This window comes from Globicephala melas, chromosome 1, assembly GCF_963455315.2.
Source record: "Globicephala melas chromosome 1, mGloMel1.2, whole genome shotgun sequence".
NCBI classification, from domain to species: Eukaryota; Metazoa; Chordata; class Mammalia; order Artiodactyla; family Delphinidae; genus Globicephala; species Globicephala melas.
Window position 1 is genome coordinate 165,834,568 of NC_083314.1, and position 15,575 is coordinate 165,850,142.

At 40.8% G+C, this 15,575-nt stretch overlaps 1 protein-coding gene across 9 annotated transcripts in view; it reads right to left on the reverse strand.

Annotated features, from left to right (window-relative positions):
- Positions 1-15,575, reverse strand: part of PHACTR4 (phosphatase and actin regulator 4) — a 116,968-nt gene that overhangs the window by 65,716 nt on the left and 35,677 nt on the right. For 5 of the 9 annotated variants that reach the window (XM_030872418.3, XM_030872399.3, XM_030872457.3 and 2 more), the window contains exon 2: positions 10,302-10,355. In XM_030872418.3, coding sequence (XP_030728278.2) covers positions 10,302-10,317 — 16 coding nt within the window. In that variant the 5' untranslated portion in view covers positions 10,318-10,355. Of the gene's footprint in view, positions 1-4,302; positions 4,369-10,301; positions 10,356-10,761; positions 10,817-15,575 lie in introns of those variants that run through there. The other 4 variants (XM_070045658.1, XM_070045659.1, XM_060309060.2 and 1 more) reach the window with 4 other exon arrangements.

A 15,575-nucleotide genomic window follows, 5' to 3' on the forward strand; every position in this document is an offset into this window, starting at 1 on the left:
ATGGCCGCTGAGCCTGAGTGTCCGGAGCCTGTGCTCCGCAACGGGAGAGGCCACAGCAGCGAGAGGCCCGTGTACCGCAAAAAAAAAAGAAAAAAGAAAAAAGAAAGGCTATATATATATTGTATAATTCTGACTACAAAAGGTAAGCAGGGAAATTTTGGTATGGAAGGAAGTACTCTTCGTCTTGATTGAGGTGGTAGTTACATGATTTTACGTGTTTGTCAAAAAAAAGAACTATTATATACTTAAAAAGGGTAAATTTTATTGTATATAAATTGTATCTCAATTAACCTTATTTTTTTAAAAAAGGAATTCTAAGGAGCACCTTGTAACTGCTTAACACACACCAAAAGCTCCATAAGAACAGAGATTACATCTTATTAGTGATCATAATTAATAAGAATATTACAGCTGCTGTATGTTCACTATGTGGTTACAATGCTAAGCACATTATAAGTACTAATTCATTTAATTCTTTTTAATAAAAATTTATTTATTTATTTATTTTTGGCTGTGTCAGGTCTTCATTGCTGCATGCGGGCTTTAGTTGTGGCGAGCAGGGGCTACTCTTCGTTGCGGTGTGTTCTCATTGCGGTGGCTTCTCTTGTTATGGAGCACGGGCTTTAGGTGTGCAGGCTTCAGTAGTTGTGGCTCGCGGGCTCTAGAGCACAGGCTCAGTATTTGTGGCACACAGGCTTAGGTGCTCCGCAGCACGTGGGATCTTCCCAGACCAGGGCTCAAACCCGTATCCCCTGCATGGCAGGCACATTCTTTTTAAAATTTTATTTATTTATTTATTTAGTTATTTAGTTATGGCTGCATTGGGTCTTTGTTGTTGGGTCTTCGTTGCTGCATGTGGGCTTTCTCTAGTTGAGGTGAGCGGGGGCTACTCTTCGTTGTGGTGCATGGGCTTCTCATTGCGGTGGCTTCTCTTGTTGCAGAGCTCAGGTTCTAGGCATGCGGGCTTCAGTAGTTGTGGCACGCGGGCTCTAGAGTGCAGGCTCAGTAGCTGTGGTGCACGGGCTTAGCTGCTCCACGGCATGTGGGATTTCCTGGACCAGGGCTCGAACCCGTGTCCCCTGCATTTGCAGGCCGATTCTCAACCACTGTGCCACCAGGGAAGTCCCAAGCAGGCAGATTCTTAACCACTGTGCCACCAGGGAAGTCCCCATTTAATTTTTATAGCAACCTTGTGGGAAAGGTAAAATTCATATCTGTACTTTAGGGATAAACTTAAGATTAGAGAGTAACTGTCTTGCCCAAAAGGACACAGCCACAAAGTGGCAGAACTGGGATCTGAAACCAAGTTTGCTTACTCCAGAGCCTGAGGGCTTAACTGTTAGGATATACTGCTTTGCTGATTTTGCTTAGTGTTTAGTGAACAAATGAATGGATGAGGAACAAGTCAACTATGATGGAGTTTGGTAGGGTAGGCTGAATCTATTGACAGTTCATAGGAAGAATAAAACATATATATATTTAAAAGGACACGTTATTAAGTACAGAAGTAAAGTGGTAATTTTAGGTGTAGCAGGTAAGCTGTGAATGTAGAATGACCATGATAGTCTTTAATACCCTTTAACAATACCCTTTTATTCTTTTATCTCCTTTAAGAAATAATTTTACATATTTTAATTTTTGACACTGAGGAATACAAAGAAGGAACTAAAACACCCATAACCCTACAATCCAGATAAAATCCTTTTTTACATTTAAAAAACCAAAAGTAATATATGTATATAGATGAAAATGCAAACCACACGGGAAGATACAAAATGATAAGTGAAAACCTTCTATCCTTCCTTTTTCTTTTTTCTTCTTTTTTTTGCCGTGCTGCGCAGCTACTGGGTATCTTACTTAGTTCTCTGACCAGGGATTGAACTCAGGCCTCTGGTAGCAAAAGCTCAGAGTCCTAACCACTGGGCCACCAGGGAATTCCCACTATCCCTCCCTTTTAATTTTCATTCTTATAATCATTGCCTATGTAGTGTCCAAGACACATTTAAAAATATATATATTTATTTATTTATTTTGGCTGTGCTGGGTCTTAGTTGCGGCACGCATGCAGGATCTAGTTCCCTGACCAGGGCTTGAACCCCAGCCCCCTGCATTGGGAGTGTGAGTCTTAACCCCTGGACCACCAGGGAAATCCCTGTCCAAGACCCACTGGTGAAGGGCTCAGTATGCGGAAATAAATTCGGATGGAAAATCATCTACACATTTAGTCCACCCATCATACTTTCTATGATTTTCTAGGGAGTAAGTAGCAATCAGAAGTGATGAACAGTGGTGAGACGATATGGGAGATGGTCCAGAATGTCAGCATCACTACTTTTCAGGCTTGCATGACTACAAAGATGGCTCATCTTTTCCTATTGACAGAAAAAAATAATTATAGAGCATCTGTGTTATTAAAGTTCATAGTGTTCTACTATAACTTTCATGGTGTTCTATGCACTCTATTTCCCTTAAGATTGTTAATTCTATCTTATGCAGAAAATTTAAAACCACTATAAGAAATACATACAAATTTGCCTACTATTGAGCAGTAGGATATAACAGTAAAAAGATCTTGCCCTTCATAAGTTATACTCTTATCAGAAAATAAGATGACAGAAGATATTTAATATACATATAATAATGCTATATTAAATTTCTATTGAACACCACAGGGAAAAAAATAGAAGTAACATCATTTTTGGCATTGTTTAATTCCAGAGGAATTTATCTCCTACACCTTAAGAATCTCAAAACTAATTAAGTTCATATTTTGCCTTCATTCTTAAAGAGAAGGGAGGGAAGGGCTGTGTTATTAGCATATTTTGAGCTTCAAGTACTAATAACATGATAACATCACAAAAAATTTTCCCGTGAACTTAAGTGAAATGCATTAGTCTTGAGCATGGTTCCTTAACAAATGTCCTTGAAAGGTTAGGAAAACCCCCTTTAAAACATAATAATGATTTATAAATTCAGATTCAGAATAGGAAGAAAACAATTGACTTTATTTGTTTAGGATATGGTTTCTGTTTTCCACTTCAACAAACTGATTCTCATATTTCCTATGTGATACAAATTCTAATTTAAAGGTGATATTACCTTGTTTAATCTGTTTAATCTGTTCCCAGAATACCATGCATATGAATAAAGCCTTTGCACCTAGCTTGAAATTCAGGCTTCACAACAACAATCTATCTCATTAAATAATTATTTCATCAAACACAACCAAAAACTTTTTTTTCAACAAACTGTGCTCTCTTCTGTGGAAGGGAGGGTATATAGAAACTTAATGAAGTTGTTAGAAAATTTAAAACATTTTGAGAAGGCAATTTAGTATATACAGATCCTCTCCTACCCCAAAAAACCTTTTAGAAGAAGTTTCATATGCCAGGGTTTCAGTCCCTTTTCCTGGGTGTGCTACAGAGAGAATGGCTGTTAACCCATAAACATTTGAGAAGGGAGGAAGAAAGCAGAAGCAGGAATAAGCCATTTTTAAAAGTAGCAGGGTATGAAGCATCACAGTAGCTTAAAATGTATACGTATTTTCTCTGGACCCTGTCTTCCCCCAGCACTTATGTACAGTGTGGCCCTTACTTTAAAAAAGAAAACTAGTAGCTTATACCAATATAAATAAACAATGAATACTTTCATTGTATTCTACCAGGTCCCTTTGAAAGGAAAGGGAATAAAATAAGGAGAATCAGGGTAAAAGCTGTTTGATTCCTTTACCACCTTCCCCACTCCATGACCTTGAATGTCTGTCCCATACCAACCCTGGCAGAATTCTGGAGGCCTGTTTTCTGGAAGGCATAAAACAAATGGTCTCTGGACTGGGGGACTCAAAAGGCGGTTGAGCATGAAAAACTGAGGGGAATTGAGTGAACATAATGAATACTGAATGCAGCAACCCTCCCAGTCTTCATCACCCTTTACCATCCAGTGATGAGAAGACTCCGCCCCTTGAACCCTGATACTGGTAACAGACATGTTCCTCAACAATAGGAACAAGAAGCTCACACTATAGTAAGGCCCAAAGGCAACCAGCCTATGCATTTAAAGCTTCTAATTTAAAGCTCACCACTCTTAATCATAAGCAGACAGCTAATTATTACTAGACTTCAAAGGAAAACTCTTACATAAGAGAGATCAAAACAAACAAAGGAAAACAACTTTGGGGGAAAAGAGCCTATGCAGGGCAAAGTAAATCTGTTGAAACAATAAAGAATATTATGAAAGAAATATTCAGAGAATAAAAAAGACCTCCTAGGGACTTCCCTGGCGGTCCAGTGGTTAAGACTTCACCTTCCAATGCAGGGGGTGTGGGTTCGATCCCTGGTCAGGGAGCTAAGATCAGAAGTGGCCTTGAGGCTAAAAAACCAAAACATAAAGCAGAAGCAATATTGTAACAAATTCAATAAAGACTTTAAAAATGGTCCACATCAAAAAAAAATCTTAAAAAAAAAAGAACTCCTAGAAATTAAAAAACATAATAGTAGAAAAGAATTTTTTTTTTTTGCCGTACGCGGGCCTCTCACTGTTGTGGCCTCTCCCGTTGCGGAGCTCAGGCTCCGGACGCGCAGGCTCAGTGGCCATGGCTCACAGGCCCAGCCGCTCCGCGGCATGTGGGATCTTCCCAGACTGGGGCATGAACCCGTGGCCCCGGCATGGGCAGGCGGACTCTCAACCACCGTGCCACCAGGGAAGCCCGAAAAGAAAAATTTAATAGAATATAAAGATAAAGAAATCTTTCAGGAGGTAGAGCTAAAGAAAAAAAGAGATGAAAATTAGAGAACTATTTCAGGAGTCCATCATCAAGCAGCTATTGGCAATCAAGAGAGAAGAAGCGGGAGCTCCCTGGTGGTCCAGTGGTTAGGAATCCACCTTCCAAAGCAGGGGACGCAGGTTTGTCCCTGGTCAGGGAACTAAGATCCCACATGCTGTGGGGCAACTAAGCCCAAGCGCCACAAATAAGACCTGACGGAGCCATAAATAAATAAATAAATAAATAAATATTAAAAAAAAAAGAAAGAAAGCAGAAGACATGGGATTTAGGAAACAAAAGAGCCAACACAGGAGAGAAGCAGAGCTCCCAGGTGAATAAGAATACCCCAGGATGACAGCTGTGTACCACACACAGGGAGACACCTGTCCATATTGGAGCAATGTGACTCAACAGACATACTGAAGGCTATTGTCACCAAGATCTCTGCTGCCATTTACTCTCTTTTTAAAGATAAGAAGATAGTGCCCAGGTGAGCTCATCTTGACTAAATGCTGGTGAATTTCTTCTCAAAATACTGAGCTGCCTAATGAGCTCAGAACACTCATTTCACCCACAGAAGTGTTCTTTAACTTATTCCTAAAAGCTTCAGGTAGGTCATGATCAACTTAGGAGAGACCACAGAGCAGCTCACTCTCTCTGACCATACTTCTGCCAAGTGTCCAAGATTGAAGCCCTGCCCAAAACAATTTCCAGGACTAAGTCCTGACTCTGTCCATGACTTCCACAGAAGAGACTCTGAAAATTAGGAAACGGAAGCAGGTATGGTCCACTGATGTCTGGGTATCCCCCAAGATCCTTTCAGGACCCAAGAGGTACAATGATATACTTAATAATACTAAAGAATTTGTTGCCTTTTTCATCATGTTGACACTGGTACTAAGGGTACAAAAGCAATGGTGAGCAAAACTGCTGGCACCTTCACACATATCAAGGCAGTAGCACCAAACTGTAGTAGGACGCATAATCTTCACCACTACATAATTACAGTTAAAAATAATGCCAATTTAAGAATATCCTTGATAAAGCCGTAAAAACTATTATTAGTTTTAATGAATCTCAAGCCCTCTATGTGTCTTTTTACTATTTTGCATGATGAAATGGTAAGTACAATGGTTACCTTCAGTTAAGGCACCTGTGTAGTTGAGTTGCAAGCTGAACTGGCCAGTTTGTTTCATGAAGTACTGCTTTTACTGGAAAGACTGAATGACAAACTATTTTGTTCAAGCTTAGATATTTCACAGATATTTTCTCAAAAATGAATGGAGCCTGTCACTACAAATAAAACTGACAGTACTTGTTGCCAGTGATATATGTCAAGCTTTCAAGAGAAAATTCTAATTTTGGAAAACATATCCACTAGAGTGAGCCTGCCAACTTCCCAATATTTAAAGACTTTTCTGGTGAGATCAGTGGTGGCATTAACAAATGTGATTTTAGAATATTATATAATAAAATGTGTAAACATCTGTCCATGTAAGAAAGGTCCTAGAGGCCTTAGGTCTGTCCCACTAGAATGTGATGGGTAAAAATCTCTCACTTTAATTTTCAGAATGCAACAAATAATTCTTTTCCAATGTATCTACATAACTGTTAGTTAACCTAACTGTAACAAAATTCTCAACCATCTTCCAGGGGCTCCATCTTCTTAGAAACAAATTCATTTTACATTCAGAATTCTTTTCCTTTTCAAATGGCACTGAGTGGACCATAACTCAATAAACCAGATTCTTATCATATGTATGTTTTGTGAGCAATTAAAAAAAAACACCCTACAAACTATTATGCATAAAATAAGCTACAAGGATATATTGTACAACACAGGGAATATAACCAAATTAAATTAAAAAAATAAAAATAAAGTATAAGGGCTTCCCTGGTGGCGCAGTGGTTAAGAATCCGCCCGCCAGTGCAGAGGACACGGGTTCGAGCCCTGGTCTGGGAAGATCCCACATGCCGCGGAGCAACTAAGCCTGTGCGCCACAACTACTGAGCCTGCGCTCTAGAGCCCAAGAGCCACAACTACTGAGCCCGCCGTGCTGCAACTACTGAAGCCCGCGCGCCTAGAGCCCATGCTCCGCAACAAGAGAAGCCACTGCAATGAGAAGCCTGCGCACCGCAACAAAGAGCAGCCCCCGCTCACAGCAACTAGAGAAAGCCCACGCACAGCAACAAAGACCCAATGCAGCCAAAATAATAAATAAATAAATAAAAGTATAAGAGGAAAAAATCCTCTCACTAGCACAGAAGACAAACATTTTCTCATATTAGTGATCAAAAGCACATATTAATTTATATTTCAACTGACTACTAGCCAACTGTAACTTCCATAGCAACTTTCCCTTTGGTATTCTCTAGTAAATTTAAATTATATTTAAATTTAATTTAAGTTGATTTAATTAGCTTAATAATAAGTTTAATTAATTAGATTAAATTCCATTTAAGTTATGTTTAAGTTAGGTGAGGTAAGGAGGTCACTCAGCAGAAAAAAAAATGTTTCCCATAAAAGCCTTTGGAGTTGTCGTACGTTACGCTAGTTTATCATACGAACATGTTCTTTAGGATTTGTCACCAAGCAACTATATCAACTCGATTCACCAAATTGTTCATAAATAACGCCCTTAAGAATTAATTTGTAAAGAAACTGCAAATTTATGAATAAAGTACTGACTGCCCTCTAGTGTTCAAAATAAGGATTTCACTGATGAGCTAGATGCAAGGTACACTACAGGGTGAAAAAAGCCAAACTCCTAAAGAAGCCATTTAGGGTCATTAAAATCAGAGGAGAAATTCTCATCTGGCAAGGTTTTCAACAACAGTCTTTTCAAAGCAAGACAACAAGCTATTAATCTGAGCTATCTGGTTACTTACTTGTACCAGGTGCCCAAAGAGCCTAATTTCAGTCATCTACAGTAACTGTGTGTGAGTAGAATATAAACTTGGAACCTTTTTTACACTACTACTTCAAGTTACACTGCCATAAAATGAGATTCAGACTTTTCCCCATTTGGTGAAGAAGCACAAAATGCTCGAATCAAAACCTGCCTCTTGGAAAAAAAAAAAAAACAAAAAAAAAACCTGCCTCTTGGGCTTCCCTGGTGGCCTAGTGGTTGAGAGTCCACCTGCTGATGGGGACACGGGTTCGTGCCCCAGTCTGGGAAGACCCCACATGCCGCGGAGCGGCTGGGCCCGTGAGCCATGGCTGCTGAGCCTGCGCGTCCGGAGCCTGTGCTCCACAACGGCAGAGGCCACAACTGTGAGAGGCCTGCGTACCGCAAAAAAAAAAAAAAAAAAAAAAAACCTGCCTCTTGGGACTTCCATGGTGGCGCAATGGTTAAGAACCCACCCGCCAATGCAGGGGACACGACTTTGATCCCTGGTCCGGGAAGATCCCACATGCCGTGGAGCAACTAAGCCCATGCACCACAACTACTGAAGCCTGCGTGCCTGGAGCCCTTGCTCCACAAGAGAAGCCACCACAGTGAGAAGCCCAGCGCACTGCAACAAAGAGTAGCCCCCCTGCTCACCACAACTAGAGAAAGCCCGTGCGCAGCAACGAAGACCCAACGCAGCCAAAAAAAAATAATAATAAATAAATAAAATAAAAGTACCTATCTTTTAAAAAAACAAAAACAAAAACAAAACCTGCCTCTAGCATAATGAGGTTATTAACAAGGAAAACTTTCTCTGGTTGCTTTTTTTTTTGCTGATGCATATAAAGTGGGAAGTACGTCCTAACTAGTCTTCCAAGTGTATAATATGTGGGTTTGTTTTTTTTTTGGCTGTTACGCTTTTAATTGTGGGAGGTACAATATGCATCAATGTACAAGAATGTTTTACATACTCATTAGCATAGTGATTAATGTAAATTTAAGGATATACAATGTGTTAAACCTAAAAAACTACGAAGTTTCCTGCAACTTAAGATAATGGAAAGGCTCCTTCTTAAGTTTTTACACACCACCTTTACTTTTAAAATTCTAAATCGTATCGGGGGGAACTAAAAAGTAATAGAAGGCTTGTTTCAGCTGTGGTTCAACAATTCTAATGAAGCTGTACAGCAATGACACTGGAATTGTGAATTTTTCCCCCAAAGGGCTTTCTAGATGACCACAGGAAAAATTTTTAAAAGTATTTCCAATAACATGTAGGCAAGGTGAGTAGCTTAATAGTTTAAAAGCCTGGGGACTTCCCTGGTGGCGCAGTGGTTAGGAATCCGCCTGCCAATGCAGCAGACACGGGTTCAATCCCTGGCCTGGGAAGATCCCACATGCTGCAGAGCAACTAAGCCCGTGCACCATGACTACTGAAGCCCACGTGCCTAGAGCCTGTGCTCCGTAACAAGAGAAGCCACCGCAATGAGAAGCCTATGCACTGCAACTAGCCCCCACTCACCGCAACTAGAGAAAGCCTGTGCACAGCAATGAAGACCCAACGCAGCCAAAAATAAATAAATAAATAAATAAATAAATAAATAAAATGCTGTGGATTCAGAACACAATGATAAAAAATAAAATAAAAGCCTGGAAAGCAGCTAAGATGTCTCATCTTAGAGAATTTTAAAATATGGTAGAAATACCATTTCTCTCCTACAGAGAAACTTTTTAAAGCACGGATATAACTCTACAGATACTAAAGAAACATCAATAATTTTCAAAAAGCTTCAATAAACACCCCAAGGCACAAGTGTTCAAAATGGCCTACTAACTATCTCAGACCGTATCTCTCTGTGAAATTGCAGTCAATAGGAAAACAGAGTTCAATACACAGTGACTGACTTTTTAGTCAAAAAGGTAGATACAAAACCTTTGTGTATCTAGATTTATACTCCCTTAACCATGTTGTTACAGAATTTAAAACTTATTATTTTAACTTGCCAACTGGTTCTTTGCTGTATTTGAAGTAACTACCATTCTAGAGCATTAGGTCTCAAAGTGTGGTCTAGGAACTACTAGAGATGACGCATAGCAATGTCAGAATTACTTTTTATATTACAAAAGTGCTATTTGCCTTTTCACTCTCATTAGCTCCAATCAGTCAATTCTCCAGAGTCTACAGGGTATGTGATAACAAAACAGATTAAATGCAGAAGCAGATATGTGAATCCAGCTGTCTTCTATTAAACCAGACATTAAAGAGATTTGCAAAATGTAAAACAATGCCACTCTTCTTGTTACTCTTTTTTATTTGGGGAGTTATTTTTCATTAAAAAATTTTATTTATGTAACATATAATGGGTTTATTAATGTTATTTTGAAATGAATTAATATCTTTAAATGTCTATTTTAATTTGTAATATAGTAAATATCAATAGATATAAATCATACAAACAAAGCTCTTTGGGGCCCTCAATTATACTTCAGAGTATAAAGGGATCCTGAGGCCAAAAAGTTTGAGAACTGATAAACTAGAGAGCTTAGCACACTAAACATGAAAAAAATCAATTTATTCTCAAAGCTTTAATGGAGGTAAGGATAAAACACAAATATCATTTACTAAGAAAAATGTAGGTGATACTCACCAAATGGATCTTCCATGCCACTATTAACCAGTTTAGGGAGGTGGTATATAGTTTCTAAAAAGAGAAAAAAGTAAATGATATACTTAAAACATAAAATCCATCACCTTTTATATTTCTTAAAAAATAAACCCAATTCAGTAACACTGATTATAGTTTAAAACTAGAACATTATAGAAATGTACAACTTATTAAGTGAGAACATTGCCAACTGGGATTTATTTTAAGGGGGTTGAGGTACAGATATAAGTTCCCTTTCCAATCTCCATCTTGAATTTACTGGAGTGTAAGGAAAAAAGCAAGTTAAAAAAATTTTTTTTTATTTTTTAGGGAGGGGGGACAAAGGGAAAAAGGGAGGGGTGGGGAAGGGGAGAGGGAAGAAGGGAGGGAAGGAGAGAGAGCAGCAAAAAGCCAAATTTTTATGCAAAAAAACCCCCAAACAAACAAAACTCACAAAACTCACATAAACATCTGGGAAAGCATATGAGGATATCATAGAATGAAGGAATTGGTTTTGCCTGAGGAAAGTAGAAAGTAGTTCAGTAAGTTAAGAATGCTCAAGTATTAAAATAAAACAAAAAAATTTTGAAAAAAGTCGAATAAGTATAGATTTTCAACCTCCCTCACCCTTAATCAAAACAAGGATCAAATCTGCCCAATCTTGCTTTTTTATCTCTTTCATAGTTTTGATCCCAAGGGCACTCCTTAGTTAACAATTTGAATACTAAACTCCAATTCAGAGTCTGCTTTTCAGAGAATATAACCTACTAACAGTGGGGGCTGGCAGTGATCTGAGAAAATTAGGACTGTGAAGGGGTTTTGGAGTTGAATCCTCACAGACTAGATAGCACTGAGGACCCCACTGGTGGTGGTAGGTAACCAGATAATCCCTGGCACAAGGTGCTGGTACAATTCTTAAACTTTCACTAGTGGTGAATAATGATGATCTATCTATGGACAGAATGATCTAGTTGATTGGATTGATGAGGTACTTGAAGAGTAAGGGGGAAATAACTATAATGACAATGGAATTGAACGGCTATTACTAAACTTAACTGATGCTCTAGAAGAAGATAACAAAAAGCTAAGAGTGATCAACAGTCAACTGAAAGTCAAATGTGGGGAATTCCCTGGCAGTCCAGCGGTCAGGACTCCATGCTTTCACTGGCAAGGGCCGGGGTTCAATCCCTGGTTGGGAACTAAAATCCCACAAGCTGTGTGGCGCAGCCTAAATAAATAAGTAAGTAAGCATCAATAAGTAATTTTAAAAAAGTCAAATATGAACACCCCAGGGCCTCCTGGTAATTCATAAAGAGGCTCTTTTCTGTGGCAGCAGGAGGAGAGAAAAAGCTGGAGACCAGGCCCAAGAGTTAATCAACAGAGTAGCCGAGCACCAAGGAAGGTTAACTCTCAGCCAAGGGAGGTATGCTATGCCACGTCAGGCCCCTGACTGGGAAAGAACGAGACCCTCATACATGCGATGGAGACAAGTGAGTTGATGCCCCTCCAATATCTTGAATGCAATAGGGCCCTTGAAACTGCGAAACTGGCTCACCATCTCTGTAAGAGCTAGCACTCTTCCCGCACTTGAAGATGATGCAGAGGCCTCCCCACCCTGCTCAATAAACAATGTCCCCTCAGGATCTGCCACCTCCATGCCTCCTAACTTGTAGTAGGTCAGGGCATAACCCAGCCCAGATATTTTGTGCCTGATAAGGTCACAAAGGAATTATAACCCAAGGGAGCTGCAAGACTTAGCCAGCATGTACTGGCAGGGGCTAAGTGAGAGCAAATGTGAATTCTGAGGGTGCTTGAACATCAGAATCAGAACATAAAGTTACTGATCACTCTACAGAGATACAGGATTTAACACCCTGGCAAAAACCTCAGAATATGGTATGAACTTATCACTAGGATGGTTCCTAAAAGCTGGAAAAGTCATGGCCCATGATAAGTAGCAATGACAAAACTGCAGTGGCAGACAGGGGAGGAAGGGATTAAAAGGCTCACTTAGTGAAGTTGGCTTGCTGAAGTGGTCAGAAAAAAGTATTACGTTCCTTGAAATGGCTGGGAGGATACTATAAGGAATGTGCTGGTGAGAGGGGCACCAGCATCATTAAGAAGTTTAAAAGCTGTTCTCCACAGAGAATTTGTTATAAAACTAATGCCACTGGGACTTCCCTGGTGGTGCAGTGATTAAGAATCCGCCTGCCAATGCAGGGGACACGGCTTCGATCCCTGGTCTGGGAAGATCCCACATGCCACAGAGCAACTAAGCCCGTGCGCCACAGCTGCTGAGCCTGTGCTCTGTAGCCCCCGAGCCACAACTACTGAGCCCGCGTGCCACAACTACTGAAGCCCACGCACCTAGAGCCCATGCTCCGCAACGAGAGAAGCCACTGCAATGAGAAGCCAGTGTACCGTAATGAAGAGCAGCCCCCGCTCGCCGCAACTGGAGAAAGCCCGCGCGCAGCAATGAAGACCCAACACAACCAAAAAAAGAAAAAGATGTATAAAACAAAAAAACCCCCTAATGCCACTGATAGCAACGGTGATGATAGGACCCTAAAACAAAGGAGACCAGGCCATGGTACTTAATGATTGAAGCCAGATGGAGACACTTACTATAAAGATCAGCAAAGTCAGAGTGGCAGTCAAAGGAATCCGACTCACAGATTTGCAGAGATAGTTAATAAAGCATGGTGTATTTATGAAGCAAAATAGACAAGCAGCTAATAAGAGCACTTCTCCATCTGTAACATCAAAAGAAATCAGGGATGGAAGATCTGGATGCTGAGGTCAGTCCCCTCAATAAAAAAATATCAGAATCCATGCCCAGTGTCTGAACATGAGCCAGTTTCAGATCCTGACCCCTTTGACTGAAGGAGGCCAGGTACCCAAGAGAAAAGAACCTGCAACACCAAAGCAAGTATAACAATTCCCTGAGAAACCTATGGCCTAAGAGACCCATATACTATAGGTCTTACGGACTCCATACTCAGAAGGTCCCTGCACTTGAAGTTTAATGCTCTGCAGTCACTGTCTTAAAATTCTTAATAATTTTATCTATGAATTTCTGCTCCATAAGTGAAATCTGAGGGGGAAAATGAAGCATGTGCTGGGGGCTTGAAGCCTCAGCTCACACACAGTCCACCTCTTCCTGTCTTCCCAGGAGCGGCCTCTTGGCCACTCCCTCTGGTCCCAGCTGGCCATCCTTTCCCTGCCTGGGCTAGGAGTGCCACGTACTTTTGGTGGGCAATTTCTCTCGCCCATTCTCAATCCAGGTGTAATCAGCATGCAAATTATGTAGTCAGCTCTGTCTACGGTCATTTACTCAGGTAACAGTAAACTGCGTAAACGGGAATGCTAACATTTTAAGGATAGGTTGACATTGACACCAGGAGTCTGGAAGTATAATCATGGACTTATGAGGACCAGGAAATAAACTGAGCCCTGGCCAAGGTCCAGTTCACGATGGGCCCACTGGGTGTGTGAACCATCCTGGTGGTCACTTCCCTGGACCCTGAATGTATAATTGAAACAGACATACCTGGAAGTTAGTGAGTCCTTGGCCTATGGGATAGGAGTTATACTGGAGAAGGCCAAGTGGAAGGAAGCCTCTAAAGGTGGGTGCCCCATCCCACCTTCCAAGATAATAAACACAAAAGAAAACAATATTGTATTCTGGGGGCAAGGGAGGGGAGATGGCAGAAATTAGTGCTACACCCCCAGAGGATGCAGGATTTACCAGTGTGGTCCCGGCAGAAACCAGATAAATCCTGGAGGAAGGTAGATTACCACAAACTCAATCTAATAGTAGCGACAACTGCAGCTGCCATGCCAGATGTGGTATCTTTGCTAGAGCCAATTAACACGGCCCCAAGAGCACAGTACACTGTCAGAGATCGAAGGAATAAGTTCTTTTTCTCTTATCCCGTCAAGAAAGTAGGATCAGCAACAATTCACATTCACATGGAATGGATTATAGCATACTTTTACAGGACCATGTCAATTTTGCCACTGTCTCATGTAATATAGTCTTATGATAATATAGACTTCTTGTAGAATATCACACTGACCTACTATATTAATAACATCATGCTAATTGGGCCAGATGAACAGGAGGTGGATAGCACACTGAAGGCCTTGACAGAACACATGGACTCCAGAGGGTGAAAGATAAATGCTACAGAGATTCAGGCACCCATTCATCAGTAAAATTTTTATAGGCCCAGTAGTCAGGGGCTTGATAAAACATGCCATTCAAGTAAAGGCATCCAAGTAACCAACTGCATCTTGCACCTCCCACCATTAAGAGGGAAGCATGACACCCAAGAATACTGTTCTGGCTTTTATATCAGGTGACACAAAAAGTTACCAGTTTCCAGAACAGTAAAGGACTCTGCAGGTAGGTCTGGATGGTGAGGCAAACAATCTGGCAAATGCTATGGTATTATGGCAAGCCCCAGTGGGAGAATCACTATGCAGACCCCTGGGATCTGGAGCAAGGCCATTCCATTTTCAGTGGAAAATTGTATGCCTTCTGCAGAACAACTCCTGGCATGCTACTGGGTCCTAGCATATATAGAACACCTGATGATGTGACACCAAGTGACCATTTATCCAGAATCACCCACCATGACCTAGGTTCTATGAGATACCAAGTCATAGGGTTGGGTGGACCCAGCAATAATTCAGCATTAAGATGAAGGTGATACAACCAGTATCTAGCACAAGTAGGACCAGAAGTCACGAGCATGAGCAGATAGCCCAAACCCTCATATCATCTACCATTGTTGCAAAGTGCCCCTTCATTAGCATATATACCTTTGGCCATACTGGGGGGCCCTCACAGCCAGCTGACAAAGGAAAAACCCTCACCTTCTTCACAGATGGCTGTCACTGGGTCCAAGTCAAAAATGGACAGTGGTTGCACCACAGCCTCACTCGGGGTTGGCACTGAAGGACAGTGCCCAATGGGCAGAGCTTCAGGCAGACTGTCTACTTTGTGCAGACAAAGAATTGGTTTGAGGTTAAAATATATGTGGACTCACAGGTAAATATCCTGATGTGCTGGTCAGGGGGCATAAAAGGAGAATGATTAGAAAATTAGGGGGAGAAAAAAAGAAAATTAGGGGAAGGAGGTCTTAAGGTAGAGGCACGTGGGAGGATACAAGAATAGACACATTTGAAGATCTTCATATCACATGTTAACAGACATCAGAGAACATCTACCATGAAAAAAGCACAAAACAACCAAGTAGACAATGACTCAAC